Consider the following 20,696-nt stretch of genomic DNA (forward strand, 5'->3'; position numbering starts at 1 on the left):
TAAAGGGTACAAAGGTCTGCTCAAGCATGAATAAATGTGAAGCTTCATAGATCCATTATTTTGTCACCAGCATTTCTATATGGAGGTTAAGACTTTTACTACTTTTAGGCAAACAAAACTATAAATACATAAGCAAAGGTTTCAGTATTTCTCCCCAGAATTTTATCAAGGCTTTTAAACACCATTTCAACCTTCATGTTGGGAAACAAAATTTACACAAAATACAATTGAACAGTTAACTGAATATATAAAAACTTTTTTAAAAATTTAAATAATTACCAAAAAGAGAGAGAGACCTTGTTTTGGGTTTCTGGTCAAAATTATCTAAGGTTTGGGGTGAGAAAAATGAAAAATGATCGAGGAAGTCCAATTAGAGTAACAGATCCATGAGTTTGAAGGCTTATCAGATTCCAAAACATTACACAGCAATTTATAATACTCTAAGACAGGATTTTACAGATCCGGATAGTTATCACTGTGGTAATTATTTTATCGTCAGCACGACGATTGTGAGGTAAACAGTAGAAATATGGCGTTCATGTTAGTTATTTACCAGGAATGTGTGCTTGCACGTATTTGATCGGCCACCGCAGTGTGTTGCCTGACGACGTTGTGTTTTGGTCCAGCAAAAGTTGAGCCAGGTTTGACTTTTTTTGCCAGATGAGCCTGTGTTTTTTGGGGGGGGTTTGGCCACATCCCTCTGCATTGGCATCGACTGACTGGCCTCATTCAAATGAACGTGCACGGGCCGTGTTTTTTCAAGCAGGGCTAAAGTCACTCTTTCCCCTCATTTCTTTTCACTTCTCTTCTATTTCTTGTCAAACACAGAGAAAACTGCCAGAAAAATACTTTTAAAACATCATCTGAGGGTGGTGAGGAGGGTTAGAGGGGGACATGACCTTAGTATTTCTAAAATCCTGGCTATGGCCCTGTGCACCATTAGGTTACCATACTGAAAAAAAATGTATTTATTTATTTACAATACCCAAGTATGGATACAAAATTACGGGAAACTACAATTATCTCTCAAACCTTCCTATTGTTGAGTGTGAAGAAATCCTCCATGGTCTCTGCTTGCCCTTTAAACTGAGAAGGCGTGTCTATGGGGTTGTCCGGTCACCGGTGTGTACGTGTGGCTGCTCTCCCACTGCAGTCGCCTCCTCTTCGGGCCACATTGCGGATCACACGGGTGCTCATTGGGGGTCAAAAATGGTGAAAATAACGACAGTGAAGACCAAGCCGTACGCGGACCAGAAGCCCGGGACGAGCGGTCTGAGGAAGAGGGTGACGGTGTTTCAACAGAACCAGCACTATGCGGAAAACTTCATCCAGAGCATTATCTCTGTCATCGAGCCTGCCGAGCGCCAGGCTGCCACTGTGGTGGTGGGAGGAGATGGGAGGTTTTTCATGAAAGACGCGATTCAGTTGATCGTTCAGATTGCTGCTGCCAACGGGGTCAGTAGGAGAAGGAAATATTGTCCACCTTTGCTGCTCCCCCTCTGTGTGTAACGTTAGCAAAGCTAGCTAAGCTAGCTAAGAAAACACCAACTGCCCGACAGACTCCTTCTGAATAGCATGTCAGTTAGCAAATTAACGTCAAGCTAGCTGTCAAATTAGTCCTCTGTGCAGTTTTTATCTACACTGGGATATTTTGTAGACTAGTGTAGCTACTTATTTAACTACCTACATGTCGAGTGACTTATTGCTAACAGTAACGATGGGTTATTTGTAACGAAAGTACTAATAACATGCATTGTAAGCGTAAGATATTGTTAAGTTAACGTTTACGTTAGTTGTGCGGTCAACATTAGCCCTATTCAAGGTTTTGCTAATGGTTCAAACATATTCAGTCAACTAATTAACCTTAACAATTTAAGTGATGTTTTGTTATAAAAGTATTATAATGGTGACCTTCAATTAATTACATGGTCTTGCAAACTTTCCTACTTTCCTGTGGTATAGCAAGGAACACTGTTGGAGCAATGATGGCATTCCTGCCTCTACATGTCATGCTTTGATATTAGATATTTGCTTTAATTTCACTAAGATTGTCTTCATTAAAACTAACGTTACTCGACGAGTCTCATAAGGTCCAGAGCAGTCAGTGCACCCTTCAAGTTATGTTAAAGAGACAGGTGACAGGTGTGGGTTTGCCTGCACTGTCTCCGATGCCAGCTTGACCGCGGTGGTCTTTGAGATGAAGTGCATGAAGGAGGCCACTTGGATATCAAACGATTACCTTTGACATTTAACGCTACATACTGACACTAAACGGGAACTTCTTTGCTTTAGCGTGACCGTTAACCTTTTTGTGTGGATTTCGAGAAAAATCACTTAGGTTTAGTCATGCACAATTCTACAAATGAGCAAAAACAGGGTTGAGTGTTGCAAAAGGAAGCATTATACCCTAACGTTGTGCTGTTTCATAATGAGCTGTGGAGAGATGCCACTGGCTGCCTTCACTCTGATGTTACTGAAACGACTAGAGAGAAGCGGGGGGGGGCGTGACGACGTGCAGCCAATCACGTTGCTGCATATGTCTGTAGCATAGATGGGAACTGCACGGTCAAGTGCAGAAATAAATAAATAGTACGTTTGCGTTTCATTTGACATTTTACCATCCTGTGTCCTTATCCCATGTGTAATACACTCCGTTGCAAGCATAAGGAAGTCTCATCATATTTGGACAGGACATTATGGTTGCTGTCTAGACTGAATCTGTGACCTTCTCTCTCATGAGATGGCTACTCTTGTCTCTTTTGTAGCTACTGCTAAGCACAGTTGGTAAATGCAGGGTTTGCCAGTGATGCTTGTTGATTTTAAGTTGCACAAAGCAGTACAGCACTACAGAAGTGGTTGATGTTAGGAAATGAAGCGGTGGAGAAACTGCCATTGCCAAAAGTGCACAGACAGGGGAACTTGTGTTCATATGTTTACACAAAGCAAACCATTGCATGTTTAAATAGGAATTCCTGGACTGAGATAGTGACACGATTTTAAAAATAATAATCTACACGATGTACTTATTCAGTAAGTAATTTAACACTTCAGAAAAACACTAGATAGATTAGAAGAATATGAAGCAATGACATCATTAAATCATTTGGCAACATTTTGACATGTTGACATTGGTAGCAATGACATAATTATTGAAGGTTAACATGAGATTTTGTCAGTATCTCAATTATAGCATGCACTCTGATTTACAGACTTCCACAGTGACTGCAACCAAGGTAACGATGATGATATCATTTGTGCTGTCATCAATGTTAAGCCATAGCCAATGTCAAGGAATGAGACGAGAGAAAGGCTTTGTGAGAAAGAAGTGTCAGTTCACTAACGCCAAGCAGAATGTGTAGAGCCTTAATCAAAATCAGTACATTTTTACATACTATCCCCAAACATTTAGTCAGCATTTACCTGCGCTTAAACTTGCACTCTTCACCCCTGTGTGTGTGTGTGTGTGTGTGTGTGTGTGTGTGTGTGTGTGTGTGTGTGTGTGTGTGTGTATGCATGTGTGCATTAATCTGTGTGTCCCTGTGTATTTATGTTGCCTCCTGCAGATTGGTCATCTGGTGATTGGTCAGAATGGCATCATGTCCACCCCAGCAGTCTCCTGTGTGATCCGCAAGATAAAGGCAGTTGGTGGCATTATCCTCACAGCCAGCCACAACCCCGGAGGCCCCAATGGAGACTTTGGCATTAAGTACAACATCTCCAGTGGAGGTGAGTGGAGACTGCATTGTGCAGTCTAGTAAGCGTCAGTTGTTACATGAGCCAACAGACCGAAGGGACTTCTGCCTACTATGTTGCACTGCAAGCAATGAGGAGAAATGTGCATGGAGTCATTTCAAGAACACAGTTTTCCGCTTTTTGGCCACATCTGTATTTTCATCACAGTATATCTGTCAGTACATCATTTCTAACCAGCCTTTTACTTTGTCCCCAGGTCCCGCTCCAGAGGGTATCACAAACAAAATATTTGAGATCAGCAAAAGCCTGCAGGAGTATCACATCTGTCCAGAACTGAAAGTGGATCTGTCCAAAATTGGCAAACAGACCTTTGAAGTGGACACTTTCAAGCCCTTCACAGGTATAGTGGCATAGAGAGCAGAGTCCTGATCTCACCTGAAAGAGAAATAGTTTATGACAGTTAATTAATTTCTTTGCTGTCAGGTTTGAAAATTAATACCAACGACCTTCAACATGGTGGAAAATTTTGGTTTGTCATGTTAATAGACAGATTCTTCGCTGCTCTTAAACATGATCTGGCCATCTGAAATAATGAATGAATGCAGTTAGTGACATCCATAAAACTAGCGTGACCACTGTGTGATGAAAGTTAGTCAGCCACCCAAACATTTTATCCTGACATCTACTGCTATCTTAATTGTGCTCTGTTTCATGTTTATTTGTCTCAGTGGAGATTGTGGACTCTGTGGAGGCCTATGCTGAGATGCTAAGGGGCATCTTTGACTTTGCGGCACTGAAGGAGCTTCTCTCTGGAGCCAATCACATTAATGTCCGCCTGGATGCTATGCACGGAGGTAGGAAACAGCACAGTACAACTTTAGACTTTTGTAACAAGCAAAATAGATTGCAAAGACTGGTTCTGGACCTACAATTCAGATGGTGGAAACTGGGTCCCTAAATGAAAATAGATTAGATAGTTTCAGGAGACACTAGCTACAAATAGCAAAAATCAATAAACAACTTTGTATAGCATGTGGCTCTTTAGAGAGATGCTAAAGACTATTCCCTGTACACTTTTAGCAAAGTGTATTGGTTACAAGAGATTCTGTCTCTCCTTCCAGTGGTTGGTCCTTATGTGAAGAAAATAGTCTGTGAAGAGCTGGGTTCTCCTGCCAACTCTGCAGTCAACTGTGTCCCCCAGGAGGACTTTGGGGGCCACCACCCTGACCCCAACTTGACCTACGCTGCCGACCTGGTCAACGCCATGAAAGGAGGAGAATATGACGTTGGAGCTGCCTTTGATGGTGATGGTGTAAGTCAGCTTCTTTTCTCTGGGAAGATGATTTTACAGCCTTTTAATCAGACAGTATATTGGGGAGAGGTGAGAGCAGAGTTGTGAAGTTCTTGAACTGGATTTGAATCTATGATGTCAGCTCACATAAAATGAATTTAATAAACTCTGGTCTATTAAGTTTTTAAAGTTTTTCTTTTTAATAGAGAGTCAGAGTCCGTAACCAAAATAATGGTCCTGGGTCCTGGGGTGAGACTGAATTGAACTCATTTTGACTTTGGCACAGCATTTCATGAGGACAATGAATGTTTTTAGTTAGCTGTATTTCTCTAGTTTTCCCCCAGACACTTTTCTCATCTTTCGTGAAAGGAACAGACCACATTTTAATATATAACAGGATTGGTAATATGATAAGAAAATATGCTGAAATCCTTAAGCCATACTTAGTCAATTTGTCATCCTCCTGCTACCTTCAAAACTCATAATGAGACATAAGAAATATTGGTACAAAAATGGTTTGTTTTAGTTTTTGAGATACCCCTTTGAGGGAGTTATCTCTCTTGTGGAGTCAGGTGTAAACATCATCCATAGGAACTCATCTTCCACAAGAAAACCTCAGAAGGGCTGTTACTAAACTTTTCCTGTTGCCAATTAACAACCATTTACTACAGCTCAGGAAACAAATTCTTAAATGTCACAAATCCTGTCTATTTGTGACAGTTGACCCCTGTTTGTGGCACTTTCCCTATCTACAGGACCGTAACATGGTGCTGGGTAAACACGGCTTTTTCGTGAACCCCTCAGACTCAGTGGCTGTCATCGCTGCCAACATTACCAGCATCCCTTACTTCCAGAAGACTGGTGTCAAAGGACTGGCCCGCAGTATGCCCACCAGTGGAGCCCTGGACAAGTAAAAACCACACAACAAAACAGCTAATCTAAAGTGTTCCTTATTGGGTAAATTGAAAAAGTTACAGATCAACTTTTTCTTATGTGGTTTATTGTGTGTGCCAATCTGTTCCAGTGTGGCTAAAGCTCTGCAGATGCAGCTGTACGAGACTCCAACTGGCTGGAAGTTCTTTGGAAATCTGATGGATGCTGGCAAACTTTCACTTTGTGGAGAGGAGAGCTTCGGCACAGGTGAGTGAATGTCATCCTATTTATGTAGTCAGAACTCCAGTAAATGAAACCAGCCTCTCATTCACTCAGTCACTCATTCCCTCCTTTCTCCCTCTGCTAACCAACCAGGCTCAGATCATATCCGTGAGAAGGATGGCTTGTGGGCGGTGCTTGCATGGTTGTCAATCTTAGCCACCAGGAAACAGAGCGTGGAAGAGATCATGAAGGATCACTGGCAGAAGTTTGGCAGGAATTTTTTCACCAGGTCAGGAATGATCCCTGTAGAATTTTTTTTTTTTTTTTTTTTTTTTTTTTTTTAATCATTGTTGGTGCCACTTTGTTTGGTTGAAACAGTTGTGAGTACTGGGATGATGCAGAGATGTCAGTTGCTCAAATGGTACTCTGGCACCTTCTAGTGGTAAATAAGAGAACTGCAGCACATGAAAGCCCAGAGATTCATATAGCTGTCTTAAGACTCTCTTTTTAGAAGTTTCAGGTTTTCCTGTGATTATTGTGACCAAATGATATTTTTTCCAGTTTTGCAAATAGGGAAAATCTTAAAGTAATAACAAAGCCATCACTCCTATCCCTTCAAATAAAAAAATAAAAAAGTTAAAGCGATTATCTTATGACCAAAATTCCCCAATTGTCTGATGCCAGATAGACAGCAGATTATATTATATATTTATATTTTTATATTTTTGCATCAACCAAGTCCAACTTCACATCCAGGTATGACTATGAGGAGGTCGACTCAGATGCTGCCAACAAGATGGTCAAGGATCTGGAGACAGCAATGTTCGACCCATCCTTCGTAGGAAAGAAGTTCTCATCGGGTGACAAGACTTATGAGGTGGCTGTCTCTGACAACTTTGCCTACACAGACCCTGTGGACGGAAGTGTGTCCAAAAACCAGGTGAGAGGCTGCAAGGCAGAGCCCATTCAAATTTGTTCTGTCTGTTTTCCATCTATCATCAGATGTAGTCCATTACTTCATCTAAGTAATGTAATCTGTAAGTGGTTTTTACAGTGTTGTGCTCAAGCTCATATTTGAAGGGTGTTTTTTCTGTTCACTTTGATTTGAGCTATGGAGGAAGTCACACTATGCATCTGCACACTTTGAAGTGAAAGAGCAGAAGTGTTTTTCTAAAAACATGAATGTATCCAATCCATAGACTGTGTAATCCAATCAGTGAACTAGTTTATTAATTATATATTAAACCTTAATATTTTGAAGCAATCCCACTATGGTTAAAATAGTTAATTAATTGTATCAATCTAATTCAAAATTCACTGAATACATAAGAATCCATATGTTTTCATTTATCATAATCTCTCCCCTGTCTTTCTCTCTCACTCTCTCAGGGCCTCAGGATCATCTTCTCTGATGGTTCCAGGATTATTTTCCGTCTCAGCGGTACAGGCAGCGCGGGAGCAACCATCAGGCTCTACATAGACAGCTATGAGAAGGACCCCCAGAAGATTTACCAGGATCCACAGGTCAGGACAATAAGGAGTAATTCCAGCCAGCTAGATCCATTGAGAGAAAGCCTAGACAATGAAGTCATCACATAGGAAAATAAACATTCATGGAACCAGGACCGGTTTTTCTTTTCTCTTGAATATTTTCATATATGAAATATCACAGAAAAGAACGGAGAGTAAGGATATGAATATAGTCTGACAGCTGTAACCTTGGTGGCGTGACATGGGCCCCCAAACCCTTCAGGCTGGTCAGAATGATCTGTAACCTGCAGGACAGCCAGCTTGCACTGGGTGGAGCTCTCCAAAAAACGAGTTCCAGAGCTTGTATTCAACATGGGAGATGATGGAGATGTTTGGCCAAGTCTTGAGTTATGGCAGCTTATCAGGGCCTGTATGAAGAGAGGGAAACATAGCACAGGGGGAAAATAAAGACTGAGTTCCAACTAGACACTTCATAAAGTCGCTTTGATTGGTGTGGACAGAGAGGTGATGTAGAAGAAGAAAGTGAGACAAGACTAAAAAAGTGAATAAAAGTTCTACTCAAGCTTTTTATCTTCTTCAGTGCTTACACACCATGAATGAACAGATAAGCAGAAACATATTGCTTCAGAATCTGAACTTAACAGATAAATGGTCAGTGGGTTAATGGTTCAGTTGGCTGACTTTGGGTAGGTTTGATTTGCAAACCAAGAGCGTTAACTTACATATAGGAAGGTTTTGAAGGGAAGAGGAAGCAGTTCACAACAAACATTTCACATTTCTGCCAACAGCAGAATACTTGTGTGAATACAGAATATTCTCTTTCCTGGTTCGCTTTGGTGTGTGAAATATGGTCATTATATTGTGTAAAGTGTATAGTGTAAACCTTCTTAAAGTTGAGAATAACTAGCAGAAAATAATTTTATTCTGGCAGAGCTCATGTTGGGCCAGGATAGTCAACATTTGTTCTCACAGGTTTGAAACTCAGTTTAGCTGCCAGCTCAAAGGAAATGCATGACCAGCTCCTTCACATGATTGCTTCATTTATATAAAGCATTTTACTGAAGCTCTTTATTGAGTGATTTTTTTACATTAAAGGAAGTTTCACACTCTGAGAAGTACACGTATTTGCTTTCTTGCCGAGAGTTACGCAAGAACATTCCACTCTCGTGTCTGTACAGTAAACATGAAGCAGCCATTTAGTTTAGTTTAGCATAAAGACTGGAAGCGGGCCAACAGCTAGCCCAGCTCTGTCTAATAGTAACAAAATCCGCCTACCAGCACCTCCAAAGCTCACTAATTAATACCTTTTTGATCGTTTATGTAATCCGTACAAAAACTTAATGTTGTGGTTTAACATGGGGTTATTTACTGGACTATTTCTTGGCTGAGTGCAGTAACATAGCAGTTTCCACATCCATCTGGATATTACTGTTTCTGGCCAAGAAGTAGTTTTATACTTTGGTTCTTGTACGGATGAAACAAACGATAAAACGTGTTAATTAGTGCGCTTAAGATGTGTTGATTGGTGGATTTGGTCATCTTTGGACAGAGCTAGAATAACTATTTCCCCTGGTTTCCAGTCTTTGTGCTAAGATAAGCTAACCGGCTGCTGGCTCCAGCTTAATATTTAGCATAGAGATGTGAGAGTGGTATCGATCTTCTCAACTAACTCTCACCAAGAAAGTGAATAAGTGTATTCCACAAAATGTCAAACTATTCCTTTAAGTGTAAAAGAAAAAGAAAGGACCCTTAATTAAACATCTTAACTCCTGCAGGCAATACAAGGCTATAAGAAAATTAATGTATTAGAGGTACAGGAAGTCATATGATCTGTGTGTTTGTGTTGTCTCTTTGAGCAGGTGATGCTGGCCCCCCTGGTAGACATCGCCCTGAAGATCTCTCAGCTCCACGAGAGGACTGGACGCACTGGTCCCACTGTGATCACATGATTCCCCTGCCACACTGCTTCCACTCACCCTCAGCAACAGGATACCTCCGCTCTCTCGGGGGTGACGCTGACCTTAAATGCTGTCTTGGCTTCAGTTCCTGGCCCTCTTAGAAACAGAGCTGGATGAAAAACTGAAACTCTCCATGCAAGTTGAATACAAGAAAATACATGAGGAGCTCTTGATTTATCATAAATTGAAAGTTATCCACTCCCATTGTTAAGTGTTTAGTCTATAGTGAGTGTGGCATATTTTCTTAATGTGATTTAAGGAAAACTAAATTTAAAGATTCAAAAGTGGACTGAAAAACTTAAATGGAGTGTGCCTCATGTCATTTCTGGAATCGTGTTTAACTATGTTATGTCCAGATTTGTTCCTGAACTATATCATTAAATGGAGAAACTGGCCAAACTGACTATAAATCAGCAATTTTGGGCAACCTCACCCCTCTCCCTCCACTTTTCCCTTACTGACCTGGTGCCTTCCCCTCCCTCTGTTCTCTAAAATCACCAAAATAGCCTCGATGTGAACCATGACCCCCAGCTAAAGCCTTGAGAACCAACACCATTAATAAAATAACCTTACATAAAAGTACTGTGGTCATGTTTTAAATCAGTTTTTGGTCTTTTTTAATTGGTTGCACAATATTTAATACATTTAATTCATATGCAGATGTCTGTCATAGACACATAAACACACAATACTCCCAAGTATTTATAGATACTGTACCTTTCCTTCAAGAAACCAGCTGGTGCTTGACTAAGTGTTCGCCAGCTTTAATTGCCTTAGCAGACCTGGGTTTAGAAAAGTGAGCATTCACAAAAGAGACTGAAACAAGAGTGTGTGTGTGGTGGTATTAATGATCGCTTCTTTTCAGCCTGGAAATTATTCTAGATAAACGCAAAGATCCTGTCCTGCAGCGAGTGAGCCAAGTCTTAGGACAAACCTCAAGGAGAATAAGGTGCTTTTCAAAAAAGTAAATGCCTCTCCAAAGACATTCCTGAGGCAAGCAGAGAAGCATAAATTGATGAATTCTCTCCCTCCCTCGCATGTCTTCTTGTGTAATGAGATAGTCACTGTAATCCTGATTAACGATTAGAGTTATAAAGTGTCAGGAGGTCGGGGGATCCCACAGGCTGTATCTAAAGACAAACAGACAAGAGCTGAAACAGATTTTTCATGCTTTGAAATGTAGTTTTACACAAGGGAATCGAGTGAATGATGTTTGAAGCAGCTTAGACTATTTGAGACTCTACAGGTACTGGATTGGTGTCAGCTTTTTCTTCACACAACTACCATATCTGGACGTAAATTGGCCACAATTTAGTTAACAGGGGTGAGGGTGGAAAATCAGGTGCACCCACGCACAGCACAGGGAACACTACATGTTTCTGAACATGAACCAGGAAAATTGAGCTCAATCACAGATGGCACATTTTCACAATTTCTGTCATGTATGTAAATGTCATTCATACTGACCAACACAATCAGCTCTACCTGTTTGCACTGATTCCCCCCAAAACACATGGTAAATAGTAAAAGTTCCTGAGCTGGAACTAATTGACCATTCAAGTTGTATTTTCTTGCAGATATTTGAAAAGTCTGGTGTATGACGAAGTTACGTCACTGCTATTTTACCTTTCCTGTAATTTTACTGACACAAGCTTTGAGACACACATTTAAAACGGCACTGTCGACTATTAAGCAAAATTCAAATAAATGTTAAAAATCTTTTATCTGTGTTTACATAAGATTGAGGATAGGGCTTCAAAGGTACAGTCTATGGCATTTGGGATGTATAACTGCCCTAAACAGTTCCTTTCTGTTCCCTTGGGAGTCACAATAACAGGGTGGAAACTTTTTCATGCTGCATTGTTCAGACCCTGTCAGGCTGACATGGTGCAATACATAATGTGGTCCTCTTGTTTGGCTCGTAATGGTTTACAGGCTGTATTTGGATTGGCTGTCATTACATCAGGTAATCACAATAAGGCTTACATTAAGTTGGCCTGGTCCACAGCTATTAGATGTCCAAATGGCTTTCTCTGGAGCTGGCATAGAGCCTTGTGTTTTTAGAGTGGCCTGCTCATTGCTCTCCTGCAAGAAGAGGGCAACGCGGCGGACAAAGGCATCATTCTCAAAGTCCTCAAATAAGGATTAAGGAAAGCATAGGCTGTGGTTCTGCACTGTGCAATCAGGTTTACTCTTCTGGTTCTTGCTGTTAGTCTTTACCTTCGCATATGCACAATTTTCTGTGTCAAGTGATACAGTATTAGAGTTTGGAAAAGTGAAGCTTCCATAACACCTAACTACATTAAATTATTTTATTCCAGTCTGTCTCTTCCAAAACAAATAATTCAATTCCCATTTAATGTCATCACTCGAGAACTTTAAATGGCCGTCATTTTTTGTGTTGTCTTTAGGAAGCTACCAATGAGGATAGTACACTATGTTACCAGGATTACAACATTGTTCTCCAGGAAGTTATTATGGTTGTCGTGGTCAATATAACCTCGTGCACTCTGTGCATTGTGTACAATATTCCTAGCCTGGAATATCAAATGGCTCCAAGTTTGCTGTGTGGTGATTTGATTAAACACTAATTTATTTAGGATTATGTATCATGTACGCACAGTATCAGCTGGTCTTAAAACTAGTTTTTCCACCCAGGGCCCCTCTTAAATACTCTTCATGCAGGACCCACCACCTGTAGGCCGTTATCATGTTGATATTGTGCTTTAGTGGTGCATATTACCAAACACAGTTACACTTTACCAAATTACTGCAACACATGTTCTTTGTTTGATGAGAGCCAAAGCTAGGATTCCCAAATCCTCCTATGCCACATATTTAATCGGATTTGTTCCCATTGTTGTTTTCCAGTTGAGCAATATAGACCTTATATTTTACTTATTGCTCGTTGCAAAGTTAACATTACTAATGAAGCAACACTGGAAGTAGTTAGTTACATTACTTTTTCCGTTGCTCAGCCCAGCTCGTTCTTCAGTATCAACTGAAATCTGAAATGGAACGCGACACATCATCAAGCAGCCAGTCAGGTTGCCTGGTAACCGAACTAGCGCGCCGAAAGAAAAAACAACTTTCTGGACGTAGCGGTGGCTAGCTAACCACCTAAGTAGACATCACATGTAAATAAGACAACTTTGGGTTTACCGGAAGACATAGTCCTACTTTTTTTGGTGGAGGTCCAACCCCCTTGTGCCAAGCTAACAAACGCATCCAGGATCAGTGAACGCACAGGGGCGAAACAGATGTCAGCCCTCCCAACCAACTCCCGATAAGACAACAAACAAGCTAACCACCCAAAAATTCAGAGTAACTGTAATGTAATTATTGGATGTGAAATAGCAAAATACACTATTCCTTAATGAAAAACTAATCTAACGTTAATTATTACAGTACCGTTAATGTTCGTTAACATTAAATTAACTTTATAGCTAGGGCAGGTAACGTTAAACTAGCAAGAGACAGCTAGATTTTGAAAGTATCCAACCAAAAATCTACCTCATGCCTAACACTGATTGGGCACTTGCATAGTACCAATTAAAATCAATTAAAATAGTAGATCCCATGTATGAAGTGCAATAGCAGAATGTGTTTTTTCTAACTACGTACTTGTCTGTACATAAATTCATCATGTCCACTTCAAATTATACAATACCTCCTTGAAACCACTTTTTTGTTTTCCCTCCAAAATGTTCATTTGCGGCCTTCCTACTGGGCTTGTAACATGAAAATCAGAAATTCATTTTACTATACCAGCAAATGCCACAAAATTTACAATCTGCTTGTTTTTGGACTTTCCGTGTGCTATTTGTAAACTTGAATGATGTTAAGCCAAAAGTAGAAAATGAAAAACTTAAACTAGTCTGTCTTGTTAAAACAAGATATCACCTTTAGCTTGTCCACTGGATGTGAATTAGCTTTGACAGGGTGTGTGAGGTTAGCAAAGTCTCAGACAATCCCAAAAACCCAGGCCTTAATAGGTGTAGAGGCTCCACATGAGTCATCTCCATCTTAACACTCTCAGTTTTCTGGGTCTGGAGCCGAAGTGTACAGGATGATGTGTGAGGCCATAAAAACTGTTCAGCAACGGGAGGAGATGACTTGGAACATTTCTGACCATACAGTTGAACCAAGCGTTGTGGAGTAGAGGCTGGCTTGCGTCTACAGGCCGCTCCGTTTTCTCTCATCCATTCTTCTTCTGGCATTTAGTCAATAAGAAGAGAAATACTTCAGGAAACATCATACTTCTATGGCCCATTGTCCTCCGAAGTGTGTGTGTGATGAAGAGACTATCTGGACCTTTTTTAGGATTTGAAACTGGATATTGAGGCTTTATACTGTAGCAGAAATACTCAACATGTTAAAATATATTGTATACTGTAGACAGGCAACAGTGCAATGTGTTTTTGTCCTCTTTCAGCCTGATTTAACCTTAAAACAAAAAAGCTGTTCTCTCATCGCCTTATTTATCCCCATTCCATATGTGCTGCACTAACAATACAAACAAAATTAGGAAAATGTAGTACACAATCAAATCAAACCCAGCAATATATTGTGTGTTACATGTGTTCAACTGCAAGCAATTACTGTTCTGCTGCCTGAAAGTTCACATATTTGGAGGCTGAGAATGGGAGAATATAAAGTTGCTTTAGCATCAGTGTATACATTTACCTATTTTCTTGAAAAGGTTTCTGAAATAAATCTCAGGAAATTGGATGCTTTTGCAGTGTTGTTTGTTCTGTAAAACTGTATCTGTAACACATAAGTGTTGCCTGCTCGCGGTGAAGATTTCACTCTCTTTTAATGCAGGGAGACTACAGTATTGGCCTGGAAAAGATCCCTCCATCCTGCATTTGTTGTATATTAGCACTGACTGCAGTATGTTCCAAAAGACACCTCCTGGGAATAGAGTATTTGAAAAGTAAACCAAGGAAATGCAATATGAAGCACAGAGTTAAACCCTGGTTTTGACGGAGATGGGGTTTAGACAGGCGTCAGGGGGGATGCAAAGGATGCAGTGAGGCCAATATTGTCTGTCAACCATTTAATGATGTCTAAACAGGGACAGACACTGTCTTGAGTTATCCGCTGATTGAAGAATGTGCAAAATGCTAGCACATTTTCAGACGCAAGGAAAGTCATATGAAAGCACAAATTATTAGTCATCTGAGGATGTGAAGGAAAAGAGGGGAGAGACATAAAAAATACTGAGAAGATGTGGCAGATATTTTTGAAAGGCCATCATCACCCTCATCCCTTCATTCTTTTTTATTGACTCAGACATCATTGCCAGCTTTGTTACAAAGGGCCTCTCTGTCCATATGCTGTGGCCGCTGGAGAAAGCCTCTCAGGGATCTGCTCTTCAAAGAGACCTTCAGAACCCTAATCCACTCCACCATGAAAGTTAGATGACTTTCACCATGCATGGTTGCAATTTTAATAATCATATCCTACTTTAGGCAAAATGAAGTCGATAGACATCAAGGAGGAAAAACAGGCCAATGTCAGAAATAATCTCGCTACTTGATCGGCCCAGTGGTGAGGTCTTCCCCCTGCGAAAAACCCCTTCCACTCTTCTGAGGGTCCTTATTACAGAGAAAACCACCTAAACACAGCTTAAGTTAAATTTATTTGGCTGCTTGAACAGCAAATTTAAAAGGGCGCTTCAGTAAGAAACACAGCTGACATATGACGTACATCACCTCACACATTTCTCCAAACTGTAATCAGTCATGCCCAGGTTCATTTGGTTTGACAGTTATTTAGTTATTTTGTTTGAATTTGCTCTCCGCGTGATATCACTGGAGCACAAAAGCCCTTTGTTGTGTTGATTGAAATGTTATGTGAAATCGTACACAGGCATTCTCACACACTTTTGGTGTGCCACTTTTTTTTCTGCAGTCCAAAAGAAGCACAGATCCACCAGAAATAGGCACTCAAACCACTTAAAGTCCTTGAAGTTGCAGACTGCAGTTTTAAGCCGTTAGAGCTAAGAGTGTACATATTTCAATGCCCGGCCCATTTCACTTACAATTCAATTAAATGAAGAAGAATTATATTCTTAAAAATTCCACTTTTTCAAAATCAGAACCTCTGGCATGAAAGAATTATGTCCAACCTATTAAACTGAGACTGAATGCTCAATCATCATTAGCAAAACTGCAGTCTCTGTTTACATGTTGAATTGCTTGAATTGACCGCAGTCCTGGTTTTGATCAGAGCTTTGGCAACTATGGCAACCTTCTGCTTAGTATCCCTCAACTCTCATAATCACCATATTCTTAATTTCCTCAACCACTCAAGTAACGGTAGACCAGGGACACTGCAAAGATGTGTTGACATACAATACACAGTAATACAGGAATTGAACCAACACAGAAGCCTATTGACCAAAATTCCCCCAGCACACACTCGGACACACCCTTATCCTATCACGTGGTCTGCAGGAAGCTTGTGCAGTGTTATCTCGAAACTCTAGTTAGCAGCATCTCTCCAGGGATGACTCTAGATATGCCGGGAGAGTGGAGGGGAAGGAAGGTTACGATTAGGAGTCCATGGTCCATGTCCTGGACCCGTGGACCTGATGAGGAGCCCTGACACTTGTGAGCAGCCCACTACACCCTCTCTCAGATCGTCATTCGAAAATAATCCAGTCTAAAGCATTATTCATACATGCTACTCCTGTGCTCTGTAACAGTTAAATCAAAACATACTTCAGAGAGGATGATATTTCTCTCTAATGAGCAAGGGTAGGTCACAATATGGGGGAACCGGAGATGCTAAATTGCTACCATTCTTTTCCTGCCCCAAAAATGTCCGGTATCAGCCTTTCAAAGTACTCTGTGTGTGCAGACACACATACAGAGACAAAGTATGTGTCAAAATCCAGAAGTGAGTAGAGTAAAATGAAACAAGGTGTGGAGTTATAGAGGGAAAGGTGAGTTAGGTTAATACTGCTGTATGGCTCTGGAATTAATTGTATAAAGGTGTGTGTATGTAGTGTGTGTAGCTGTAGTTAACATGTCTGCAGCGGTGATTGTTCACGGCACAAGAAACCTTAATCCCGTCTCTTTAGACCCTCTTTCCTTCATTCATCTGTCTTTGTCTTTGTACATGTCATGCATTAAGGGAAGTCAAATGCAGTTCACTGAGTTAAACATTTGGATATGGTTTTAATGTGCAGGGTAATTCATCTAGCTATAAAAAGGTAGATCTACTTGCTAAAATCACCACCACCACCACCACATGTGATCATCTAATCAGCTCCAGGTGCGTCTTTATCAGATAATCTAGAGAGATAATTTCAGATCCATTAACAGTTGTTTATCAATTCACATTACTTTGGACTGTATTTTAGTCAAATGAGAATGTGTGTCGTTGAAAACAGGCCTATTTTCGTAAGCTTGGGTCAAGCTGTCACAGGTAGCAGTACAGTAGTTCAACCCAATGACAGGACACTGTTTCAGAACTGTTCAACAAAGCACATACTGAACTGTGGCAAAATGTACAGTGATCAGTCCTTTCAATAAATGATGCAGTGGATGCTATACAATTATTGCAGAAAAGCTACGCCTGTATAGGAACATTCTCAAAAATATCATGAGTGCAATAAAGAACATGTATGAGGCCACGCTGAATTCACTATTCACATTCCCTGAAATCATTCTTGGTATATTTGGACTGAGGAGCTTTCTTTGGGTTACTTAACTCATTTTTGGTCATAATTTAAGTTTGAGAGTGCAATGGGGTCTACATAACAAAATCTTAAATCTTAAAGTTCAAAAATGTGCTTTTTTAAATACTTTCTTGTACTTCTGTACTCATGCCATTTCCCTAAAATGTGCAGTCATTCTTTGTCAGGTTTTTTTTGTCTTTGAGTCATTTAAATTGTCATAATTTTGTAGTTAATCATTGCTGTGAATAGATGCACATTGCTAAGTTGACTTTTAACCAAAAAGAAAGAGATCGAAAGTTAATTAAAATGAATAATGTCCATTTAGTAGCTGTTCTGAAGCTTTCAATTTCATCACACGACCTTCCTCAGTAAATTGAGTTCAGTTGGAATTGTAGATTTTCTTATTTTACATTTTCCTCCACATTTCTCAGGGCTTCCCTGCCCCCCCAAAAAAGCTCTTGAGGTGTGGGTCCTGTGCACTTTCAATTCAGCCACATACATTTCTCGAATTCAGACGTTTCTGCCTGTCCTCTGACAGTTCCTGTAGTGAACACAGGGTGGCGACACGTAGCTAATCAGAGCCATGTGGCTCCTGTGGGCACACGTTTTCCCACTGAAGTTTGTAGGAAGGATTGCGCTCAGTTGGAGAGAGAGAGACAGAGACAGAGACAGAGAGGGGGAAAGTGAGCTGGGCTCCAGCGAGGAGGAAAGAGACAGAAACCAGAAGAGACGGAGACAACTTTCTTCCAAACTCTCACATTTTTTAGTGAGAGGGTTTTGGTGCGCTTTGAAAGAGCAGCGGAAAACAGCGCACACGATATTAAGGCACTGTGTTTTGATTCGTTAATTTTTTTGGAGGGGCTCGAAATAAAATTTTGAGTGTAGTGGATGTGAAAAGCGGGCTACGGTTTAACACAGAGCCGGAGGAATGTATCCAACTCGGGCAGCGGCGAGCCAGCGTCTCTGGAGATGCCCAGCCTGCGCTCTCTGGATCGCCCTGCTCCTCCAAAGTGTCCTGGACCTGAGCGCGTCTGGTGAGTCTCCGTACTTTTTCCTTCCCTCGGTAATCATTCCCCATCTTTCTCCTGCTTCTCTGCTGGCTTTACTCAATCTGCGTCAATCTGTGTCATCCCAACACGCGTGAATTCAACGATGTAATCTCTCTACCTTGACGAAAAAACTTTGTTGGGACTTTTAGCATGTGCCTGAAGTGCTCAGCAGTGGACTTATAGTGACTTTATTGCACTTTTAAGACAGTTTAAGTCACCCATCATTGTGTTCATGTCGGGTAGTATATTTTTAAGACCACTCTATTTGTTTTTCGATCCTGAAATCATCTCATACATGTTCACAAACTCTTGTTCCATCCATACAAAGCAGAGCTGTTTGCCATCATTCAGCCTCCCCTCTCATGTAAATGATCTTTGGTTTGTAGATTATCATGCTATTGTCATTCTGAAGCCTCTGCACGGGGAAAGACTTGACTCCATTGGCAGACAATAGGGGGGCTCTTAGCTAGTCAGCTGGGTAGCTATTGTGCCCCCAACCACCCCCCTCGATAATTTGGGTCACTTTAAAGATAAGGGATACATGAAGTCTTAATTAAAAGGCAAACAGTTGTTAACCATTTAGGTTGACTGATGGTAAGAGAGTAGTGGCTGTTTTAGGCAGTAAGATGAGGATGCATGGACAACTTTTGGAAAAATAGGCCAGCCTGTGGCCTCTATGAAACAATACTGCAATTTGTCTTAATTAACATTTTCAAAACAAACGCTAAAATAAATCATCAGTTTATTTGTCTGTGTACTGTGGTTAAAAGGCGTAGTTTGTTTTTTTTGCTCATTCAACAATCTTAGTCTTTTACTGTACATGGCTGCGTGTGTGGTTTTAACATCTTAAAGAAAGGATGACCTGATGGTATATGTAACTGGCTTTTAGTTGACTAATATAAGTATGATTGAATTCGGTTTGAATTAAATTTGAATTGTTTATGAAGCCACTTGTGGAAAGTGTTTTAATTTTTTTTGTTCTCTGGCTTTTCAGAGTATAGTAAGTATAAAACAATCCTCCCCTCCTAGATGGGTAGTGATTAATTATCTCGGAAGTTTTTTGGGGGTTTGTTTGGATTATCTCTGTCCTCCTTAAATGCTTTTGGCTGTTATTTACAATGGAGGTGTACACTGTATGCTGCGTTGAGCGTAAAGCTTTCTGCTATGGCCCTTCTCTTGCCATCCCTTCTTCTATATCTTTCTGCTCTGCTCAGTTAGGGAGGAATGTTAATCCACGTTACTTAACTGGATGATTTAGCTATAACTTCTACAAATGGAGTTTCGTGATCGAATATGGAGTGGAGAGCCAAGCCCCTGCTTCTGCAGGTACTTCATATCTGGAAATAGACAAGTAGAAATGACTGCATCTTTTTCCATGTTAGCTGCGCAGTTTACTCTGAAAATTACATTTTATATGCTAATACTGTTATTCGTGAAGCAAAACTGATTCGGTTTTGCACTCCCTCCAACTGCTGGAAACCAGAAACCTACTGAAAAGCTTCAACCTCTGTCTGTCAGAGATTATCTGCAGCTGCTCTGTATAATGATTTTGATACTGACTTTTTCTTTACATCCAAATAAGCATAGCTTCACTGTAGCCTTAATGGTTATGGACAAGAAGATGGCGCCCCTTAAGATGCTTTGTACTTCCATTGCATCCACAAACTTGACCTCCTATTCACTGCCATTGAAGCAGCTCCAGGATATGTTTAAATCATATCACTGGGAGTCATGTCTCTTCTCTTTTTTTTGCTGTAATGGGAATGGTCAGAGAGGAACAACTGTGGTTCAACTGTAATCATATGTGAAGAGAAGAGTGCAGTATCCTGTGATCAGTGGCCGGTGGATATAATATGGCTATTGTGAAAGCAACTGTGCAAACTTGACAAGAAAGAAACTGAAAGGCTCGGCTGTCTGTCTTTATTTGCTGCTGTCTGCTTTACTGGTCAGTCTGTGAGCGTCCAGTCAGAGGTCAGAGGTTACTGGTCTGTCACTGGTTCAAATGTTAACATTTTCAAGAACAATCAGGGCTTCCCCTGGCCACAGCAAGGGAATTTTGTTTACATTTTGTTTACAATAAAAACATATATGCATGCTTGGGTTATGTATTTTAAGGAACTGTATGTTCCCTCAGCTGCTTGCAATACCTGAAACTGTGATTAATTGGCTCACAAAATGCAGTCCAAATCACATAGAGTACGTTATTCAATTTTATTTTAAAACTAATAAAGTGCTACACTCTTTCTACATTTACATGCTCACAAAATCCTGATCAATGTAAGCGATCAGGTCAAGGCAGGAAATTGGAAAATGGGTTTGAACTTGTGTTCGACTGATTACTCTAAAACCTGAGTTTACATGCACCTTTGTCAGCCCTCAGATTCTTCTCTCCCCTTGCCAAAAACAGCTTAGGCATCACTATCAGCCTT

The 20,696-nt window shown here is 40.6% G+C and overlaps 2 protein-coding genes across 3 annotated transcripts in view; both read left to right on the forward strand.

Annotated features, from left to right (window-relative positions):
- Positions 1-1,110: 1,110 nt before the first annotated feature.
- On the forward strand, positions 1,111-10,107 carry pgm1 (phosphoglucomutase 1). The gene is made up of 11 exons (XM_044200062.1): positions 1,111-1,455; positions 3,564-3,726; positions 3,950-4,093; positions 4,422-4,547; positions 4,815-5,005; positions 5,740-5,894; positions 6,009-6,124; positions 6,233-6,368; positions 6,836-7,019; positions 7,469-7,603; positions 9,430-10,107. Exons 1-11 carry the CDS (start codon positions 1,210-1,212, stop codon positions 9,517-9,519), a joined length of 1,686 nt encoding a protein of 561 aa, XP_044055997.1. The 5' UTR covers positions 1,111-1,209; the 3' UTR covers positions 9,520-10,107.
- Positions 10,108-17,722: 7,615 nt separating this feature from the next.
- ror1 (receptor tyrosine kinase-like orphan receptor 1) overlaps positions 17,723-20,696 on the forward strand; it is a 127,165-nt gene continuing 124,191 nt past the window's right edge. The window contains exon 1 of one of the 2 annotated variants that reach the window (XM_044199929.1): positions 17,723-18,252. In XM_044199929.1, the coding sequence (XP_044055864.1) occupies positions 18,147-18,252 (106 nt within the window). In that variant the 5' untranslated portion in view covers positions 17,723-18,146. The remainder of the gene's footprint in view (positions 18,253-20,696) is intronic. The other variant, XM_044199930.1, reaches the window with a different exon arrangement.

The sequence above is a fragment of the Siniperca chuatsi genome, linkage group LG6, assembly GCF_020085105.1.
Source record: "Siniperca chuatsi isolate FFG_IHB_CAS linkage group LG6, ASM2008510v1, whole genome shotgun sequence".
NCBI classification, from domain to species: Eukaryota; Metazoa; Chordata; class Actinopteri; order Centrarchiformes; family Sinipercidae; genus Siniperca; species Siniperca chuatsi.